The 22,234-nt window shown below is 50.5% G+C and overlaps 1 protein-coding gene across 3 annotated transcripts in view; it reads right to left on the reverse strand.

Annotated features, from left to right (window-relative positions):
- Positions 1-3,177: 3,177 nt before the first annotated feature.
- Smoc1 (SPARC related modular calcium binding 1) overlaps positions 3,178-22,234 on the reverse strand; it is a 176,513-nt gene continuing 157,456 nt past the window's right edge. For 2 of the 3 annotated variants that reach the window (XM_023702464.1, XM_023702458.1), the window contains exons 9-13: positions 22,138-22,220; positions 20,576-20,681; positions 8,162-8,406; positions 3,826-3,879; positions 3,178-3,319 (exon numbers count right to left, since the gene is read on the reverse strand). In XM_023702464.1, coding sequence (XP_023558232.1) covers positions 3,303-3,319; positions 3,826-3,879; positions 8,162-8,406; positions 20,576-20,681; positions 22,138-22,220 — 505 coding nt within the window. In that variant the 3' untranslated portion in view covers positions 3,178-3,302. The remainder of the gene's footprint in view (positions 3,320-3,825; positions 3,880-8,161; positions 8,407-20,575; positions 20,682-22,137; positions 22,221-22,234) is intronic. The other variant, XM_023702454.1, reaches the window with a different exon arrangement.

Consider the following 22,234-nt stretch of genomic DNA (forward strand, 5'->3'; position numbering starts at 1 on the left):
TTTTACAAAGAAGTTGGTGCTGGCAGCTGCCCACCACCTTGGAACTGACCCATCGTCGCTCCTCTGTGGGCAGTACAATGGCCCTGAAAAGACACCTAGCCTCAGCATCAGTCACCCCTGAAATGTCGCCAGTCTTCCCTTGCATGGGGAGGTGGACTGTGGCTCACAGTGAACCCACCAGCAGCCTCAATTTCTCCCAGGGAAAGGGAAGTAGAGTGGATCTATGGTGTGCTTTTCTCCGCTGGCTCCAGGTCTTCCTATCTTGGAGAAGGATCAGTCCAAGAAGCCTCCCAGCAGTCTTGCAGGGACAAATGCCTTCCTCTTCCACCCAGCCCTTGCCCCCTCGCAGAAGCCTGTGATGATGGGCCTCTGCAGGGAAGTGACATTTAATAAGCCCCTCGACCACACAGAGCAGGACTGCTGTCCCTGTGGGTGCAGCCCTAAATCCGAGCAGCCCAGGGCAGAGCAGGTGCTGCTCTGGCCCCTCGAGGGGGTATGGATTTGGGCAGAACTCCAGACTGGATCTAGAATGTCTGATGGTGACTCCTATGCTGCCTTTCCCACATGGAGGGTCCCAAACAAGCCACTGAATTCCTGGGTCTGAATTCACACAGAAAAGGGGACAGTAACTCCCCAGTGGTGACCTTACATGTGACAGGGACTGCAGATGGAGCAGGCAGTGTATGGTACTTGTGAGTTGGGAAGCAAGCTGGCTGTCCTTTCTTCAGAAGCAGGAGCGGGCGAGGGGAGAAAGGACTAGCCCTGAGGGTGGGGAGCTTTGTGAACACACACACAGGGCTTAGACCCTTTCCCAGCAATGGGCCTCCAGGGAAGAGGCTGAAGAGTTTTGTAAAGGGAGAACAATGGCCCAGGGTATTGCTAAAGGAATCTGGAAAAGGTTTGAAAGTATAGACTCCTCCAGGGACAGCAATCACCCAGAAAAAAGTCTAGGCCCCCCATCCTCCAGTCAGTCCTATCCAGGAGTCCTCTACTCTGCATCAGCACAAATCTGTCCGCCCAATGTCTAAGGCACCACCTGTGTTTCCCACCTGCTGCCCAGCTAAGGCCTACACCTGAGGACAGCCAAGCACCCACTCCTGCAGCCTGAACCTGGGCACAGGCTGCCCCCAAAGCTTCTGCCAGCACCATTCTGTGCAGTCCCAGGGGACAGCTGCATGGGGGACTGTTAGAGAGAGGTTGCCGAGAGTGCACAGGGGCAGGCACCCAAGGGCCCTGCAGGCCTCAGGCTCATCCTCCCCCATACACCACCTGGTGGCCGCTCCGAGCTCCCTGCCGGGGCCTCCTTAACAGCAATCTGACTTCACAGGATCCGTAAGCACACAGGCCTGGGAATCTATGAAGCCTTCTAGGAATGAAGCCTTCTGTCAGAGGAAGCCACCCAAGGAGAGAGGTAGCAACTGCCAAGGTTTACCCATCTTTATTTCTTTTTTTTTTTTTTTTTTATAAAACAAGCTACAAATAGTATCCCTCTCTCCTTCCCTCCCTCCCTCCCTTCCTCCCAAAGGAAAAACTGCACAACACAGCCCACGCACATATGGGAGAGACAAGATGCCTGGGGAAGAGGCCGAAATCCTTCAAGGAAGTGACTTCTCTGTGTGGATATGCCTCTTCTCTTCCACCTCAGCACGTCACGATGGTTCCACCAGTCATCTCCATGACAGGCTCTATGACTTCCTCCAGGATGGCAGGAACCTTCTCTAGTCTGAGACTCCAGCAGGCCAAGTCCTGAGAAGGCCATGTCCCTCCTACCAAGGCAGAGCTTATGAGACCAACAGCACAGTGGATGTACGTATAGGGGTTCTGGGATGGAATACAAGTTGGGGCTAGACTGCTAAGATCCACTGGCATGGGCCCCCATCCTGTGCTGCCTGTCCTCCCTCACGGCCACATGGCTACCCTGGTAGCACGTGTACCCTCTGACAGCCATCTGGATGAGCACATCACCTGGGCAGAGGAAGATGAAAGATGTACATCTTTCCCAAAAACTAGGCTGCCCACACTGGAAGCTCAGTAACTCCCTGTAGAAAGTTAGGCCAAGATTTCCTCAGAGTTAGGCCATTAGTCCTGTCCTTCTGGTAAAAGCAGAAGCAGAAAAGTCAAGCTCAGTCTTACTTCTGGAACTGGCCTCAGGGCCTCAAAATCTGTAAGAAAAGTTGAAGGAATAGGAGAAGTCTGGTTCTGGGCTTTAACACAATGAAACAAATGAATTACCAACTGGGTGAGGGGCTCAGCTCCTCCCTCAAGTTCACTGTGCTGGCCTCTGAAGAGAGGAGTGTGAGATGGAGAACAAAAAGTAGAAACGCAGTCTGACTCAAGTTCTGAGAGACTAGTAGTCAGGAAGCCTCACTGGTGGGCTTGCAGGAGCACTAGAACCTTCTTCCTCCAGCCAGGCTTCCTGTCCCCCTGTGCTGCTCAGATATCAAATAGAAGAGCACTCCTGTGTCTTTTTCTTCTCTGCCTCCCTTCTCATACCCTGGAAAGAGTAGGTGCCAAACTGATTTTACAGAAATCCTTTGGGGATTAGTTAGTCACTGAGACACTAGGGTAGCCACTGGCCCTGGCACCCCAGGCATCTTGACAGGAGGAACCCTGGGCATTTGAACACTGGAGCCTGTGATCTGGGATCCGCTTCTCTCTGGAAGGCAATGTCCACTCCTCACCAACCCAATCTTCTCTGAAGGCCCAGGCTGCAAATAACTTGCTACCTGGGACAGCCAGTGGCCCAGGCAGCACACTCATCTACTGGAAGTGAACTGATGAAGTCTGCAGTACTGTCACAGGGTCCCCATAGAGGCACACACAGCAGTTAGGCTCCAAGTGGAGTCCAGGCAGGTTGTACACAGAGTCCTAGGTTCTAGAAAGCAGGACCACGGGGCCGGAGTGCCCACAACCCACATCAGGGAGAGCGAGGGGAGAGAACAAACAACAATGCCAAAGCCTGTACAAAAGAACTATACAATTTACATATATATTTATATACAGTATATAAATCTCTTTCTTCTCCATCCCACCAATACCCCCCCCCCCCCAATCACCTAAAAGTCGTCAGTAGCAGATCCAAAACCTTACAAGATGAGAGCACAGTCCTTCTTCCCTTGCCTGTTCCCACTGTGCTGTTGGGCGTTGGTGTTTACAAATGAAACCAGAAACAAAACACACGAAGAAGAGTTATTAAAAGTGCAAACACGGTGGGCACCACTTATGTTACATGGGCTGTGGCTAGGTGTCTGGTGGTCCATCCATCTCCGGGGACTTTCTATTGCCCTTTGATTTTCTGCTCCTTAGACGAGACGTCCTACTGAGAGGAGGAAGGGGAGGACAACAAGCAAGACAGGTGTGAGCAAGAAGACCTGGGTGTAGAGAAATCTGGCTACATAAATCAGCCCCCCACCCCCCAAGAACAGCTTTCTCATCCTTTGGTTAGATGCAGGCATGGTGGGCAGGGTTGCCTAGGCTTGTAGATAAGCACACTATACCAGTCCATCCTTTCCCACACTAAGCTCAGTGGCCCCAGGAACCAGTTTGACCCCTGGAGACCTAGGCTTTGCCCAGCAAGCACAGGGTGAGGTGCACTCTGCATAAGTCGCCTTCCAACCCAGGCTGGGGAGGACACAGCATGTGTGTTGATAAGCAGGGATGGCGCCAACTGGATGCTAACTCCTTTTTTTTTGTGATCTTAGCAACACACATTGAAAATGGGCATCGAAGCACCATGGACAGTTGCTTCCCCCACGATGCACTGCCATAGCTCCATCAGGGGGGTTCACAGGTGAAAGAGGGGAGCCCAGAAAGAAGGCAACTTACTGAATGGGTTTGTGCCTGCTCGTTTTCCCTGGGGGAAGCTGCCAAGGCTACCACCTGCAACAGACAGGAACACGTGACACTGAGTGGTCTTGGCCAGGGATGCAGGTAAAGCTTCTCCTGTACCTGGACCCCACTCCTGCTGGCCCCCAGAATGAAGACGGAGACTTGGGAAGGAGCCAGAAGTTGGGTGACCATGCTTCTTGCTCTGCTGGGGCACCTCCTGTAAATCCCCACAGCTATTAACCAAGAAAGGCTTTGGTGGACAGAAGAGCACTTGCGTAACTTCCTGGTCCTGGTCCTCCAAAGGGTGGAATGTCAGAGGTAAGAGGAGCCCAGACTTCACAGGACACATCTGGAGCCTGGAGCGACAGGCTCAGAGCAGCGAGTGACAGACAGGAGGCTCGGGGGTCAGCGTTGCTGGCACCTGGCCATGCTGGGGAGCACTGCATGCCAGCTGGGCCAGCTCTGTGCTGTGCTGGGCACCGCTCTGAGCCCCTCCGGGTCAGTCCAGAGGATGGCGACCAGGGCCACAGCTGCAGGGCTTCCCTTCCGCTTCTTGACTGAGACTATGCTGAGGCTTCATGGGGAGAAGGGGCCAGGAGAAGCACAGTGCTGCAGAATGCAAGCCCACCCGTGGGTTGTGAGATCTCACAGCTCAGCATCCCCCACAGTGCTTAGGGCCAGAGAAGGAGAGACAGGAGTCGGAGTGGACAGGGGGTAGGTGTTGGTATGGCCAATTCTGCAGATAGGGACACAGATGCAGAAAGATAGGGATGAGCCCAAAGCAGGCAGTCAGCTGGAAAGGAGCAGAGCTGTGGAGATCTGGGAGATAGCTAGGCAGCCAAGGTCAGCAAAGACGGGTCCTCAAGGCAACCCCACTGGGTGGGGACAAAATTATCCCCATCTTAGATGAAAAACTGAGGCTATGAAATGCTTTGAGTGGCCTGTCCAGGATGGTACAGCTTTGTGTAAAGTGGCACACTCAGACCTGGCTTTCTGCCTCCAGTGCCACACTGGGGACCCTCAAGAGAGGGCAAGGGGAGAAAAAGGCCAAGGCCAGGGGCAGGTGGCATCTCAATTAAAAGGAAAAACTGGCATTTCTAAAACCCAGAGGCAGCAGCCCCCACCCTGCTTGCCTCACAGGATGGTGATGATAATCCCAGAAAGGTACATTATGAAGGAAAATTCCAGTTAAGGGAGAGGCCACAGCTCTTGAGATGTCTGGCTTTTCATGCAGGGCAGAAATTCAGCTCTCTATTGAGACATCTCACTGCGTGTGTTCACACGGAATTTCCAAATGTTGGCTCATCAGGTACCAGGCTTTGGTTGTCCCCCAAAGCCTCATGCAGTCATGGGGACAGGCTTTAGAGTTTTTTATTGATTCACAGTCCAATGCTGGGATCGTGGGTGTGAGTGCTACACCCGCCCTGGGGCAGGAGCCTGCATACAATATAAAGAAGGAAGAAAGGCTTACTCTCTGCTGCTCCTCCTTTCTGGCTCTTGTTGTTTTTTACTGTCTTCCGCTATCATACACGGCTGCCCTCTGCCACGCGCCACTCTGCCTCGGAGCCAGCCGAGTATGGACTGAAACCTCCACAAACTGTGAGCTGCATAACCCTCTCCTTCCTTAATTTTGGGTGTTGGGTATTTTGTCCCAGCAATGAGAGCAGAGTAACTGAGACAAGGTGCAAAGCTATCTTCATCCCCAAGCTCCTCTTCCTCCAAGCCCCTCTAGGTCCACCAGAGGGCACCATGACACCAGATGGCCAATGCCTGGGCTCCTCTCTCTGGAGTAGCAGCAAGCCAGGGACCCAAGTGACATTTTTCTGCTGTGTTCCCAAAGCAGAGGGACTGGGGAAGCCTGCCCCCGGGCCGGTTACTTTTCTGCCACTGGTTTCTTTCAGGCACTCACTGGCACCAGGTACCGGCTGCCTTCTTGCACACCTTATCTTGTCCAAGCCTCACAGCAGATTAATGAGCTGAATACCAATATCTCGGTTTTGCAGAGGAGGAAATGGAGGCTCAGGAAATTCAGGGAATTTGTCAGAGATTACTGAGCTAATAAGTGGCAGAGCTGGTGTGAGAGCCAGGTCCCTCTGCCTTCGGGGCCTCTGCTCTTACCTGGAGCCCCGCCTCTTCCCAACCCTGAGCTTGTGCCTGGCCCTCGCAAGGGAGTCCAGACTCCAAGTGGGTCTGGCTACGATGCTATTACATGGAGTAGCCCTCGGCTGTTGGTTCAGTTGCTTATTCATTCATTTGACAAAGGTTTCAGGAACTTGTACTTGGCCAAGGGTTGAGTAGCTCACACCCAAGGCACAAGGGGGCATTAGGCAATGGAACTGCAATACAGCATGGTAAGTTTTGTGGAGAGAAGAAATAATCTTGTAAAAAGTAGCCTTACTCAGCTTCGACTGAGCTCTTCCACTGTCTCTTCAGTAGACATGAGACAATAAGTGACATTGTGACAGGAGATCACTATAGTAAATGCCCTCATGCAGGGTCTCATTTAATCAGCACCACGGCCCTCCAAGGAAGACAGCATCATCACTTTATCACTTTCACCATCTGGGTGAAGAAGCTAAACACAGAATCATGGAGTAATACACACACACACACACACACACACACACACACACACACACACACGGTGCAAGAGCTTGTCTGCTGCAGAGGTGGCGCTGGGGCCATGTGCCGGAGGCTCAGAGTTCTGTGGAGATGGCGAGGCCACCTCATCAGACAGTCCATCTGGCCAGGCTCACAGGCCAGTTGGCCGAGAGCCACAGCAGATCCTGGTCAGCTGTGGAGGAGCAGCCGCTAAAACAGGACTCCTGTGGGGACCCGCCCACCTCTGCCTCCCACTGTGGGTTCACATTAACCACGAAGGAAGAAGGACCAGCACCTCCATCATCTTCTGCTGACTCTCCCCTAGTGATCTTGGCTTCTCCAAAGCCTTCCTTTCCAATGGTCAGCTGCAGCCAGATTGATCTCTTTAGCTCAGGCCTCCTCCTGCCCTACGTCCATGTAGCTACAGATGTGGCTGCCCTGCCGAGCCACACTCTGTTCCTCTCCCACCCACCTATGCCTCCTGTGCTTCCTCCCATGTCTCACTTAGTCACCAACCCATCCACTTCCCATGCCCTCACTTTCCTGACTTGTCCTTCTCTCACTTCCCACGGAGACTTCTCCTCTTGGGCGACTCTACCTTGTACATTTCCAAGCCATTTGCCACACTGCAACCAGAATAATTTTCTAAAGTGAAACTGAGCCCATCATTTCTCCAACTGAACCCTTCCAACAGCTTCACAGCATCCTTATAATGCCTTTGAGCTGGACTAAAAGATCTCCAACCTCACCCTGCCTCTTGTCACCTCTACAGCCAGTGTGCTATAGAGCCTGAGTTCCAGCCAGCCAGTGAAAGGTGAGAAGTAATGTGTCATTTCCAGGACTGTCCCAGGAAACTTGCTTCCATTTGCCACTCTGTTACCTTGACCTCATTGACGGGGGATAGGGATGACCCCAGGTAACTGTGGAGGTCACATACTAATGAGGCCTCCATCCCAGACTGAGGACATGGAGCCATCCTGTTCCTTCTCCACACCCTCTCACCTCTTTCCACCATAACCTGAAGCCACACTTCATTGTACCACAAGCAGGACAAACATTTCCACTTCTGTTCCCCAAGTATAGGCCTTCCTAGCTGTTACTGCTGCCAACCCCAGCAAATACATTCTCACAGCACTTATTATAATCTATGTGGATGCTTACTTAATGTCTGCCTCTGCTATGGACTATATAAGGACAGAAGCCTTCTCAGTCATTGCCACCGCTGTAGCAAATGTTATGGTTTGCATCTAGTTGTCCCCCTAAAGCTTCATTCTATCATGGGGTGGCTTGCAGAGTTTGTGATTAATGCATGACCAATGTGAGAATTATGGGTGTGAGTACTACCCCTGCCCTAGGGTGGCTAATCTGCATTACAATGTAAGGAAGGAAGAGAAGCTTGCTAGAAGCCACAGCTCATGCCCCTCCCTTCGCTGTTAGCTGTCTTCAGCCACCATGAATGACTACCCTCTTCCATGTGCCACTCTGCCTTAGAGCTAGCTGAGTAAGGACTGAAACCTCCAATAACTATGAACTAAATAAACCCTTCCTTCTTTAATTTTGGGTGTTAGGTATTTTGTCCCAGCAATGAGAAGAGTAACTGAAACAGCAGGCATTTAGTATAAAGCACAGTACAGCCCCAGGGACGAGCTTTTGAGTATCAAGTACTCCTTTCCTGGGACAGCCACTGGTCCCTGTGTCTTGGTGGGAAGGGAGCACAGGGGACAACACTCACCTTCTTTGCTGACCCCCAGGCAGCCCTTCAGCTCAGGTAGGGAGATGACCTTGTCCTTGTTCAGATCACAATAGTCAGTGAAACGTCGGGCACATTTCTTGGGCTTGGCTTTCTTCTTCACATAGCGCTTGAAGGGCTTCATTTCCCGCTTGTTGATGTCATTGCTGCTGTTGCTGTCCAGCTGGCTGAAGTACCAGTGCACTACACGCTCCTCCAGGGTGTGGCTCGGGTCTGGCTCGGAGAACCTGGACAACCCCACCCCAGAGAGCACTGCTCAGGATCCCATAGAAACCAGGAGCCCCACTGTGATGCTCACGAGTGGCTGATGCCCAGGCCTTTGCTGTGGTTTGAATGTGCTTTGTCCCCACCAAAACTCAGATTGAAACTGGTTGCCAATGTAGTTGTACTGGAAGGTAGAGGAATGTAGGACCTTTTAGAGGGATGAATGTCTTTCACAAGAAACTGGGAATGGATTAGCTCTTGGGAGTAGATTCTTATAAACATATGCTCCCACCCCACCCCATCTTCTCTTTGCACATGTCTGCTTCCCTTGCGCTTTTTATTGTGTGTCAAAGCTGAATGAAGCCTTTGTCAGAATCCCCAAAGATAATGGCACCATGCTCTCAGACTTCCACAAACATGAGCCAAAATAAAGATCCTCTCTTCATAAAGAACCAATTCTCAAGTATTTTGTTATAGCAACAGAAAACATACTAAGGTAGTACACATGCAGGGCTGCCAGCAATCAGGTAGCAAGACCTCCTCGAAACCAAGGCCCTCCCAGAGCTGTTCAGCCTTTTTTTTTTTTTTTAACATTTTTTTTTTTATTTATTTTTTTTTTGTGTGTGTGTGTGTGTGTGTGTGTGTGTGGCCAGCTCAGCCCACCAGGGGGCGGGGCTGGCTGGCATGTGGTGCTGGGGGATTAAACCGCGGTCCCTGATGCTTTGCCAAGCTTGTTCCAAGTAGGTGCTTTAGACCACTGAGCCATCTCGCCAGCCCCGCTGTTCAGCCTTGAGTCTCAAGATTGAACAGGTTTTGCTTCCCTTAGGGGTTCCCCAGTAGGTGATCACATGACTCTATCTCCCCTGTACTATAGGACATTTTTGTACAAGATGAATGCTCAACTAAAAAACAAAAAATAAAAAAAGATGAATGCTCAAGACAAACTGGCTGGAGCCCAAGTCCAATTAATCTACCTGAGTGAACCACAGCTAGAACCCAAATTGTCCTCCTCACCTAGAGTTCATTTTCAGATAAACTGCTCTTCTTGCATACATTTGTTCACAGATAGATTCAACTATGAGAACCTGAGCTCCTTGTATCCACCGTATATCCACTGCCAAGCCAGGTCCTGAGAAGGTCCTCAAAGAGGAGGCCTAACCCTTATGCTAAGCTGCTTGCTTTCTCAGTAAGGCAGGGCCAAAACTGGGACCACAGCCATGACACTTCAATGGGAAGTGGGATATTCCCATAGTCCATCACTGCTGGGTTCAAAGCATAGCAAAAGTTGAGAGAAGAAGGCAGTTGGTATAGAGATTGAGATTCTAAAACAGGCAGAGCTAAGACCTGCTGAAGAGAGTCTCTCCAACCTGAGATTTCAGTCAGAAGACCCAATATGGGCCCCAGAGACATGTTAACCAGCACCAACACTGGAGTGACTAGGACCATACCACAGTGTCCAAGGGCTCAGTGGGGACCACACCTAGCATACCCATGGCTCTCGGATGACTAGGAAGTTGCAAGGCCAGTCTATTTGTATAACAGCATGCAATAACCTATCTGTTGGTCTATCTGTCTGTCCTCCTGTCTGTCCATCCACCCATCCATCTATACCTCCATCTTTTCTCAAAAAAAGTCCTAGGGATAATTACTAATTAGAATTTTTAAGTAGATGGCTATACTCCAGAGGATACGGCTGGAGTCTCTGGCCAGAAGAATGGGGACACATAAGTCCTGTGGCTCCTGGTCCCAGAGCCTGATGCTGACATGCTGACTGAATTTGGACAAGTTCGAGTCCCAAGGCCTGGAAAGGGGAAGGAGCTTGAGGCTGCGAGTGCCCCACATTCCAATGTTGAGTGTGTGGGACACCAGGGTGGACAGAGTCTGTGCTGACAGGGTTTTATGCAGGGATCCTAGGCCAGGGGATTGAGGCCAGTGGAGCACACTGGGAAGCTGTACCTGATAAGGAAAATGTTCAAGACACTTGCCAAGGCCACCCTGTATTTTGCTGAGAGTTCCAAAAGAGAAGGAACCATTTCTGATCTTTCTTCTGTGAACAAGCCAGCGAACTCCCTCCCCTCTTCACACCTCCCAAGTGGTTTCAACAGTCAAAGGAAAAGAAGTTTCATTAAAAAAAAAAAAAAAAGCCAGCCCTGCTAGGTGCCCATTCCTAATTAAGTGGATTTCAGTTTCTGGTCTGTCATCCTGGACTAATTCCAAGAGGCACAATCAGAAGATGGCCAGTGGGGTTCTAGTGGACAGGTTTAACCCAGGGAGCCTCACCGAACCACCTTGGCTCCAGACTCCAGGGAAAATCTGTCATGGACACCAGGCATGGAATGTCTTTGCAGTGCATGAAATTATTCCCTGAAGAGCCCAGATTCTGTTGCTGTCAGTATTTCGGTGTTTCTTTTTCTTTTCTTTCTTTCTTTTTTTTCGTTACTAGGGATTGAACTCAGGCCCTTGCACTTGATAGGCAAACACTTATTCAACTGAGCTATCTCTCCCTTTATTTCTTCCTGCAACAGTCTCTCCCAAGGCTCCCCGTGCAGTGCACCCCAAGTAGGCAGGCAGAAAATTCACCACAGGAAGGGGAGCTCCCTACCTGTGTCAGCCACTGCTGATGCCAGGAAGGACTCAGCCTTGGAGGAGACAGAAAGGCCCACAGGGGTGCCAGCAGAGGCCCCCACACTTACAAGAAACAGCCAGGGACCCTCCCCCTTATCCCCTAGGCAAAGGCAGCTCTTCCTTTAACCTTTAGGCTGGGCATAGCGTAATGTCTACCTAGAGGCTGGAATAATAAAGCCTCAGTCGCTGAGACTGAAAGGATGAGGTCATCTGACCCAGAGGCCCTGCCAGGAAGGCTTGCTCCCTCCCAAGTGCCCAGAAGGTTCTCAGCAACTCCACCGATAGAGCTCCCCCATACCCACCTGCCTTGAGGCTATTTTACAGCAAAAAAGTAGTTTTTTTCCAATTAGTGGCCCCTAGGAGCTTCTTTCTGTGCCAATCTGTGACCATCACCTGGAGCCTGCTCCCTCTCCCTCCCAGGAGGCCAACCAGCCCTTTCTGCCTGCCCCCCTTCTCAGAGCACAGCCTTGCTCTCTTTTTGTCCATCAGGACCTCACGGCGCAGCCCTGAAGCCCACTGCTGGCCTGCACCTAGCGCCCCGCTGGGCCACTATCCAGACTGGGCTGCCAAGTGCCAGGGCACTTCCTCAGGAGCCCAGCAAGGCCCCTCCAAGCCATGCCCATAGCCTGGAAGGGTCCTGCCCCCTTACCCTTTCTTCCCAGCTAGGTAGACTCAGATTGTGAACCCCTCTGGCCCTAATAACACAGTCCCAGCTCTACCTGTGATTTGGGGTAGTGCTAGGATTACACCTACGTATCACATCAGACCCCAAATACCTTTCTACAAGAACTTCTTACCTTTAGGGGCCTGGGTGCTCATGGCCCGCCTGAGAACCTAAACAACCATAGGCCCTGTCTCTAGAAAAGCACACGGAAGCCTGTAGATTTTGGGGGATTAATGGCCTCCATACTGCCCACCCAGTGTCCCCCATGGGCTCAGGTAAAGAACCCTCCATCAAGAGGGATATAAATAGCAGCTGCAGTTCCAGAATATTTAAACATGGTGCTTCTGGAAGATGAGGAGGTAAGGCAAAAGATAGTCGCTGGAAAGGATCTGGGATAGTTTCCATGTTTTTAATAAAACAAAATTTATTTTTAAAAAGCCACAGAAGGTGTCTGATTTAAAACTCTGCAAGTCAAGTTTCCAGCTTGGCAGTAGCCTGAAGCCACAAACAAGGCTGATAGCCGGGTTCATGCAAGCTCGGGCTAAGACAGATCTATCCTGGGTCCCTGATGGCTAGGTCAGGAGCGAGTGTGTGTGTACACAGGTAAGTCAAGGGGCCACCGCTCTCAGACTCCTGATAATCTAGCTGACAAACCTCTCTAACAGACACTGTCCTCTACAGGAAAATGTGGAAACCTGATCTGCTCCTGGCACTTGGGCTAATAGTAAAGTTTCTTTCTCCCTTCAAACAGGCCACTCCATGGTCACCAACTCTTTTCTCATTATTTTCTGACAGATTTTTTTTCTCTCCACCCAACTAGCAAGCCACAATGCCCCAAGATATTTAGAGAGCACATAATTTTCAGTAGGTAGGACCTATAGCCCCTTCCAGTTCCAGGTGCTAGGGACAGAGATCTCCACTCTCTCAGCACACCATATAGATGATAAGATTCATGTCTCTGGGGGTCTTTGTTAACTCAGCAGTTCTGAGATTTTTCTTTAGGGAATGCTGGATATAGGAGGCAGGAAAGTGTCTCCCAGATCTTAAAGGAGTTTCTTAAGTCATCCCTACTTGAGTTCTTTCCACTGCAGACTCCTGACCACTTACACCTCAACCCCAAAGCCATACTCCACCAAGCCCTTTAGCCTTTGCTGTCTGTTGGAGATATCCTTTTAAAACACCCACAGCCCCTCCTCTGTGCTGTAGGCTGACCCTGGCACCAGACTCCTGATCTCACTCCCACCTATGCACCCATACACATCTGCCAAGGTCAGCAACAGTTCATCAGGCTAGGGCTGAGACTCCAAATTAGAGGGTGCAGCAGTTCCTGAGGATCATTATGATGCATTCGGAGGTCTACACTATGTCCCTTCTATAGAAGTTCTGCTGAAAGGGCTCACTGAGGAGCTAAAATGCCCAAGTTTTCTCAGATACAGTATAGAGAAATATACCCAGATGATACCAAATTCCAAATTCTGGAAGACAGTTGTTTGGGGCAATACTGGAGTCTGCCCTGTTTCTGGGTTATTTTAGTGACTGTTCTCCAGGGTTGGGGAACCCACTTGGGCCAGGTCCCTCCCTGGGCAGTCTGGCTGAACATTCTCCCAATTAGGGGGTGGGGGTGTCCTGCACCTGTGGCACTTTCAGTTTTGCTTCTGCAGCCTCACCCCTGCCAGCTGGAGAGCCAGCGCTGTTTACAACTTGCTTTGGCCAAGATCTTGGGGCTGTTCTGCCGTCCTCAGCAGTTTTAGAGAAGGTAAGTCCCGACAGCCCGGAGGCATGAGCCAAGCCAAGCAGACCAACTGAGCCCCATCTGGAGCTGGGTCCAGGCCCCACCAGCTGTGCGGGTGGAGCTGGGAAATGCCAAGTCAGCCACATTCCAGCCCTTTCCTTGCAAAGCCATCAGTACAGGGGCATTGTGTACGAGGGTGGAGCCACAGCTCTCACAGGCAGCCTCTCAGCTACAGGCAAGTGACAGCCCCTCCCACTGCCCTCAGGGTTGACTTTGCTGGGGGCAGGGTAGAGCAAGAAGAGCCTGCTCCCCCCCCCACCACCACCACCACACACACACTCCAGAAATCTTCCCTCTGGACTGATTCAGCCTCACGGCTTCCAGGAAGAAACCAATGAAGGGGTGCCTTCCTGAGCTCTGGTGGGGAGACCCAGGGGATAACTCAAGCCTCACTGAAGATGGCTGTCATCCAGTGATGTCTGCATGTGTCACTCCCGCCCACCAGCCACAGGCATTTCTGTAGACACCCCATTCTACTTGGTCTATTTTTAGATTCGGGCAGCCTTACTTTTTTTCACTAGCCCAGCTGGCCAGGAGGCCAGAAAAGAGAGCTGACACCTTGTTTCTCCCTCCACGCCCCACCCACAGAGTCTTGCAATGCTATGGATGTCACTATCAGTGCCTCAGTAGGTCGTCCCTTCCCCAGTTAACTCATCACCTTCAAATGGACAACAATGGTAACTTCCTGCCTATCCTCTTTCCTCCTCCAGGCCCACTCACCTAGCACTATCAGGATGATTGTTCAAAATGCCTGCCCACTCCTGTGGTTCCCCACTGCCCCGTGGCATGACTCACCAGCCCCGGCACCACCTGGCCTCTGCGCATCTCCACCCAGCACTGCAGCCTCCTCTCCTGCCCGTGCATAGCCTGCCCCCCAGACATAACCACACTGCCCCTGAGATTCCCTCCACAGACCCCCATCCATGTAACCTTGCCCTCTGTTGGGATAGCTTTACGCCTGGTTGATGCACCTACGAGGGTCCCTTCCCCGTTTATAACCAAAGATGTGGTTCCATTGTGACTCTCTCCATCAAGATGGCCCTCACAAACCTTTCTCCCCCACATCCTGGCATCTCTTTCCTTCTTTGGTTACTTTGGTTGTCCTTGTGGGTATGTATGTCTCCTCTAGGCGGGGGACTGTGGTACCCTCTTCCTCAGATGTGCCTAGAACTCAGCACACAGCTTATGCCAGGAACAGGCTGACATGTGACAGCAGTACCAACCATCTGAGCAATGGTAGGTCCAGAAGAAGACACCTGCTTTACTGTCCTGCCCTAACCCACCCTGTCCCTTCTTCCCACTATCTCCATGTGGGACTCTTTCCCTCTGGCCTCAGCTGATACCCAGCTTTCACTGTGTGGCCCTCGGAGCGCACAGAAGGGATTGGATGCAGTTTCCCTGGCCTCAGCCCTGTGACCCAGCTCTGTCCAGGTTCTAAGGCTGAGGCCCCCACCAGAAAGCCTAGGTTCCCTCATGCGCTTCATCGTCTCATTCCAGATGCCCTACGTGATCTCAAGCACCCTGTGCTGCTTCTCCTCCATCCTGGAAGAGCGGTCTTTCTACACAGCACCCTGAATCCCTTGGTTCCAGGCAGGGTGCTTCAGAGTACAGGCTCCAAAGAGGCTCCAGAGCGAAGCTGGATGCATCATCTGCCCTCACACTGAGACTTCACATGTGTGTGGCCTCTGGGGGAGCTGTCCCTGCGCTGCCCACCTTTCTAGCTGTTCATTCAGTGACATGGAACACGGAAGACCTCCCATGTGCCAGGCATCAAGGGAGAGCAAGGGAAATGCTGCTTCTCTGGCAAAATTCAAGTTCTCCCTGGGTGAGGTGAGTGAGGCAGGCCCTCCATGGAAGAGCCAGCAAAATAGCAAAGGGGAGAAGAGCTGGGCTGTGAGTTCAAGGAGGCCCTGTGGCGGCAGTGTCGGCCAGCTCCGCTAGGCTGGTCGCTGTCTGAGACGCTCACGGCTAAGTGGATAAGCAAGTCTAGGCTAAAGGTGTGGCTGGCATGAAGGTCCCAGGGCAGCGAGGCAAAGCTTGCCCTGCCAAAGGAAGCACAGAAGAAGGGGTCTGGGGCACAACAGTATGGGGAAGAAGAACGCCGGGAGGGCCTTCAAGACCGTCTTCCCACCGCCCCCCTCCCCCCTGCCACTTCAGGTGAGAGTCAGTCACTTCGGGCTTGCGCTAAGTGAAATGGAAGACCCCAGAGGAACGGAACCCTGAGAAGGCCCTGGCCAGTGACCTCCCTATATGACTGGTTTTTTTCCCTCTCCTTTCTGTTTTCCTCACCCTCTTCCTTGATGATTTGACTATTTCGTGTCCACCTTGTGTCTCTGCTGATGAAAAGCCAAGCTCTATGTGATACAACTCCTGGAAGCAGCTCAGACCTTTCGTTCCTATCAAAACCTAAAGCTAACGTGAACTTTATATGAAAAACACATTTTGGAAAGGTTTTTTGTTTTTGTTTTTGTCTTTGTTTTTGTTTTTGTATTGGCGAAGGGTCTCGCTAGGCAGCCCAGACTCATAGTGATCGTCCTGTTTTCAGCTTTCCCAGCACTGGAATTATAGGTGTGTGTCACAGCACCCAGCTTAGTGCAACCAGGGCTGGGGCGGGGCCGGCCGGTGTGCGGTGCTGGGAACTGAACCCCAGTCCCTGCTCTCGCCTAAGCAAGAGTTTAGTCCGCTGAGCTATCTCAGTGACCTAGGGTTGTTGTTTTTTGTTTTAAACTTCTCCCCAATATAAATGACACTAAAAAGTGGTAGCTAAAATAAATTTTAAAAGAACAAAGAAACTCTCCCCTGAGGATACAATGGTATCAAAAAACATTATAAATCTCTTCAATCTCATTGTCTGTAAACATCCTCTGGGCCATGATGGGAGGGTAAGGCACCAGTCCCTGCCCCCTCCCTGTGCCCTAGGACCATGTGGCGACCCAGGGATATAGCTCCAGTGGGGCATAACTCTCTCTACGTCAGAGCACAGCTGCTACCAGATCCCTGAGCTGCGACTCAGAGACCAGTGCCTTCAGGAGTAAGGAGCAGGACCACCAGACCAGGGCCTTAAGTGCAGACACCCTTCCCCATCTCTGAATCATGCAAGTACAATACTGCCCCCTTAGCCAGGCGAGGCGCATGCTAAGCCCCCTACAGGGTAGCTGTCAGCACGGGTGGTATACAACCCCATGCACACTGTGTTTCTTTTCCTAACATACCCAGGGTGAGGTTCAGTTTATAAACTGGGCACAGTAAGACATTAACATTGACTGATAACAAAAAGAAAAATTATAACAATACATTGTACTAAAAAGTATTTAGCATTTCCAAATTGTTTATCTCTGAGATTTTTCACTTAATACTTTCAGACCCTGGCTGAACAGAAAACTGAAACCACAGGGGAAAAAAAAACCCAAAAAACACTGATAAGGGGGGACTACTGTACCCTACCTGTCTGCATGAAACAGCAGGCATTTTTCCATATCCTACACACAACTAAATTAAAGGCCTGTAAGACTGAGTATTCCTTTTCAAAACTTTCCCCCTTCCCTCTTCTTGGCAATTGAGTTGCATCTTCCTTACAAGGGCTGATGCAAAGGTACAGCGAATGCTTCATTTTAAAAATTTATTACAGTGAAATACCTGGTGCCATTGCTCCCCTTGAGATATTCTCCTTCATGTCAAATGCAATTAGCCCATCATTTTTGTCACTTTCTTTTTTTTTTTTTCTTCAAAGTTTTATTGCCAAACAGATAGCAATGAGACAGTTTCAAATCAAATCGGAAGGACAGTTTCAACAAATAATACACTGCATATATTCTTCTTAGTGGTATTTTTGTCACTTTCTGAAGCAGTTCTGGATGTCTTGTTTTTGTGAATGCCTTTATGAGTTGTGATCCAAAATATGGTGACTAGTGCTACCACATGCCATCCAAAAGGGCGGGCTCATGAAAAATGTATGGTGTGTCCCCATCTGCCTTCTTCACCAGATCTGGCACTGTGTGACCTCTGGCTCTCCTTCAAGGTGAAAATGACCATGACAGGGAAACATTTTGAATTGATTCAGGCCCCTGAGGTAGCCAGGAGAGCACGACTAAAGACACTCAGGAAAGAGGAGTTCCTGAATGCTGTGGCAAGCAGCAGGAACCATGGGGTTTGGGGAGCATTTTGAGGGAGTTTGTGGCAATTTGTCTTCAACCATAATGAATTTTTTTTCAAAATCCAACGTTCTCCATATTTTTAGGTCACACTTCATATCTTAGAAACTGTTTCCAAGGCCCACAGGCAGCCTCTGAGAAGTTCCCATCGGTGACCCTAAAACTCTGTCTGCCTCTTCCTCAAATGCTGTGCAGTGCTCCCCTGGGGAAGGCCTGACTTGAATCCCCAAGGTGAGAGGAAACAGGCTGGCAGGCTGGCTCCAAGAGTAATGACCCTTACACTTACTATATCTTTTTTCTTTTTATTTTCTGCTTTTCCCTTCCTTTTTCTTTCTTTTTAAAAATCTTACTGTGTCATGATACACATTTCATTACGGTACAAGCATTTAACATGACATGTCCAAAAATTACCTAGAAAGACCATGTGATATAGTAGGACCCTGGACTTCTCACCCTGCCTGACTGAAACATGGTAAAACTTTCCCGCATTTCTCTCCGCTGGGGCCTTGGCAATCACCTTTCTCCTCTCTGCATCTGCAAGCCTGAATACTTCACACAGCTTATGCCAGTGGAACTGTAGGACTATTTGCATGACTGTCTTATTTCAATTGGCATATCTTTAGTGTAACAGGATTTCTTTCTTTATTAGGACCTAATGCTAGTCCACTGCTTGCATATACTGTATTTGCTTTACTTGGCCATTGATGGCATTTAGGTTCATTCCACATCTTGGCTATGTGCTGGATCTTAAAATGTGACCCAAAGCCAGGTTGCCAAGATGGCGGCCTTTGTGCACTTCTGGATGCAGAACCATTGACAACTGCCACCTCTGCCATCCTGGAGCATTACCCTAAATATTTGCCTCCGGGTCCAGCTGATTGTCACCGCTGTTCTTTTTATTTTTTATTTTATTTAAAAAAAATTTTTTTTTTGGCAGAACTGGGGATTGAACTCAGGCCCTTGTGCTTGTCAGGCAAGCGCTTATTCTACTGAGCCATCTCCCCAGTCCCAGCCACTGTATTTTTTAATCAGTCCACATTTACAGTATGCAGTGACTGCATTCCTCATGGGGAGTGGCCACACACGTACACAGCACAACTTATCCTTTCTTTATTCCCCTGTCCATCCTTCTCTCCCTCCTTCCATCTCTTGGTTCTCTCCCCTTTGCAAAAGATCTGTCTCCCTATGTCCTGCTAACCTATCTTTTATGATGTTCTTTACTTATACTCTGGATTTCTCACATAAGAGAAGCCATGTGGTATTCAAGTTCATATGATTTATGTCACTTAACAGTGTGGTCTCAAAGTGTATCTATTCACCCATGAATGACCCAAGTTTAACCTTCTTTACACCAGAGTAGTATTCCACTGTATATAAGTGCATTTTCTTTATCCATTCACCTGTTGCTGGGTTGTACTACTACAAACATAGGCATGCATGGGTCACTGTAATACGAGCTCTTTTTAACTCTTGAGAAGATACCTAGAATGGGAAGAGGTGGGTCATGTGGAATTTCTGTTTTAAGGGTTTTTTTGGAATCTCTATACTGACTTCCACAGTGGTTGTACCTGGTTATACTTCCACCATCAGTATAGAACAGTTTCTTTTTCCCTGCAACGTCAACACCCTCTGCTACTGTTCAAACTCTTGATGATATCCATTCTTTCTGGAGTAAGGTGGGATCTCAATGTTGTTTTAATCACATTTCTTAATGGCCAGCAATGTTGAGCATGTTTTCATCTATTCATGGGTCTTGCCCCTTCCATGGGCCCGAGGCCTGGCTCTGTCCCCCTACCATGTTGCTCACTGCCCTCATGACAACAGTCCTGCTCCTGGAAGATGCTGCAGAACCACTCTGCACTGTGGACTCAGAGGCAGGCTGCCCACTCTTGCCATGCCCATGGGACCTCTTCTGCTCACCTCAGGAGCCTGAGGACTCCCTCCTCGCATTGTTTTTCCCTCCTCCAACCCTACCCCCTTCCACTCTGGCTTTAGAACTACACTTGGGTTTTCTCACAGGCTCTTGGGGCTCTGTTTCTTGCCTGCCTTGTCACCACTGTTCTCTCCTCTTGTTCCTCATCGTCTTTCTCTTCCTCCTGCCCTCAGCCTGGCAATACTGAACTACACACAAAGACTTTCTCCACGTCACAACATTCCTTCCTCTTTCCTGGAGTGGTTTTCTCCCTCCTTTGGCTGGTTACATCTTATCTATCTTTCAAAGCCCAGCCCAGCTATCACTCCTTCACAAAGACTTTCTCTGGTGCCTCTTCTTTGGATTAGACTATCTCTCTCTTCTTCTACCTCTGCCCTAGCCTTTACCCCATAGTTTGTAAGCCTCTGTCCATGGCCCAGCAGCCCTCCTGGGTTGCACTGTATGAAGGCAAGGACATCGTACGCCTGGATGCCTTGTCCAGCAGATGCACAGAGATGTGCTCCAACGGACTGACTCAATGGGCTCAGACTCACGGGCTCCAGTGACATGGGTCATGGGGAGCCTGTACATTTCAACTCCTGATCAAGCTGGTTTTGGCTCGGAGAGTACCAGTTCCATGACCCATGGCTCCTTGGGATTCTCAGGCAGCCGAAAGGCCTACGTCTCTACCTTCTCAGAGGAGAAGAAAAGCGCAAAGTGCTCTGTCCTCCTCCCTGTCCTCATCAGTGGCTCATCACCCCTTCTGCCACTTCTACACCTCCACCTCTGAGAGTAAACATCTGCAAGCTTCCAGGCAGCCCTGTAAGCCAGGGACTGTGACTAAAAGCTAGAGATAAACAGCTCAGAAGCTAAGGAAGCTTGAGGAGCAGGAAGCTTAACAGCAGGTGGAACAAAGCCTTGGCACAGGGCTCCAGGAAGACCGAGCTCCACCTGTGTGCTACCAAGCCCTCGCTGCCCTCCAACCACTCACAGCACTGGAAGAGGGCAGGCCCTCGCGCCCAAGGCTCAGTCCTGCTCACATTCTCACCTCCCACCTCCAGTGGGCGCTGCTGAGTTAATGGCTTGAACCATGTCCGTGGTGAGCGCATCCAGTAGGCTGGTGATGAACTCCATCTTTTTCCCTTCCGGACAGCCTAAAACATGAAATGAGATTGGAAGGCAGATGCCAAGTAAATGACCAAGTGAGTAGCTTTGTCGGTGGCCATCTTTCCCCAGGTTTAGTGGAGACTTCTCATCCACCCAGAGGGAGAGGTGCTCATGCGCCACAGATGACTCCGAGAGCCTCCTCCATCCCTCTCCCTGAGTAGCCCACAAGGGATCATTGAGCCAAAGGATCATGATGCTTTCAGTTTTCCTCCACTGTGTTGATTTTTGTGGGCACCAACTCACGCACTTCATGAAATGCAAGAGAGACAATAAGGCCTTATCCTTGCGAAATTGGCCATACACTGGGCTCATCATTCAAGATAGTGACCAGGCAATCATCGTAGAGGGAGGAAAATGCTGCTCAGGGTGAGAAGCAGGTGCAGTGGGAGCAACAGTGGGGTGGGAGTAGTGGGGAGGGTGGGATGCTGGACCTTCACTGGTCCAGGTGCACTTACATCACCCATTTATCTACCCTAGAACCGCCACCTCCTTTTCACACTCCTCCCTCATGCAGATGAAACTAGAGTTTCCCTTGTCAGTGCTCCCATATCTGTTGTTCCTTTTCTTCCCAGTGCAGCATTCCAGCAAAACCCCAGGCATGAAAAATAATGGGAGGAGGGAGTCCTTTCTTTCCTCATGCCTCCTCCCTCCTCCCACCCTACTTTCTCACCTGTTCAGGGGATGGCTGCCGGGAGGTGCACTGGCCTCATGACTGTGTCTGGGGAACAGGGCGACATCTACCAACCCTACGTAGGAACCACTGACTCTCAGCTTTCACTTAGGAGTCCTAGTGGTTCTTGGGAAGGTGGGATCAGCTCCCAGCAGCACAGACCCAACTGTGCTGAGCCACTGCAGGACTGAAGACCCTGCTACTTCGTCATCTCAGAGCTCCCAAGCACAGTTCATTATGAACAAGGGGAACCCAGCACTGCAGCTCTTTTGAAGTCCGGGGTCTCCTATCACTCCCATCCAGTTCCCTGCCCCCATGGCCATGCTTTCTCACCACACAAATACTCTGCAAGGCCAAGGAAAGACACTGCCTGGACCCCTTGGAACAGACCCTCCCTCTCAGCTATCTTCTCTTCACAGCCCTCGGGAAAATGGTTCCTTGACCCCCAAAACACTGCCCTGGTCACACTGGGCTTGAGCATGGGTTGCAGAATTATAGGAACAGAAGTCTGACTCAGTGACTATCTTCTCTAGATAGATACAAGAACAAGGAGAAGCAATGTGCTTCATTAGGGGCAACCCAGGCTGGGATACAGAGTCCATGGCACTGGCTCCATGCTCATGTAACACACATGTCCAGCGCGCGTGCGCGCACACACACACACACACACACACACACCATGCTATGCAGCATATGGGGAGAAACCCAGAGAAGCCAGCGAGGTGACAGAGGAGCAGGAAGACCTGCAGGTGTCTCAAAGCAGCACCTCCCACCTGGCAGCTCCCTGTCCTTGAAGGGGTCTTCGGCCTCTGTGCTTTTGGCCCTGGCATCACTCTCGCAGCTGGGCATCACATAGCTGTGAAGAGAGAC

This window comes from Octodon degus, unplaced genomic scaffold (genome assembly GCF_000260255.1).
Source record: "Octodon degus isolate 3935 unplaced genomic scaffold, OctDeg1.0 scaffold00007, whole genome shotgun sequence".
NCBI classification, from domain to species: domain Eukaryota; kingdom Metazoa; phylum Chordata; class Mammalia; order Rodentia; family Octodontidae; genus Octodon; species Octodon degus.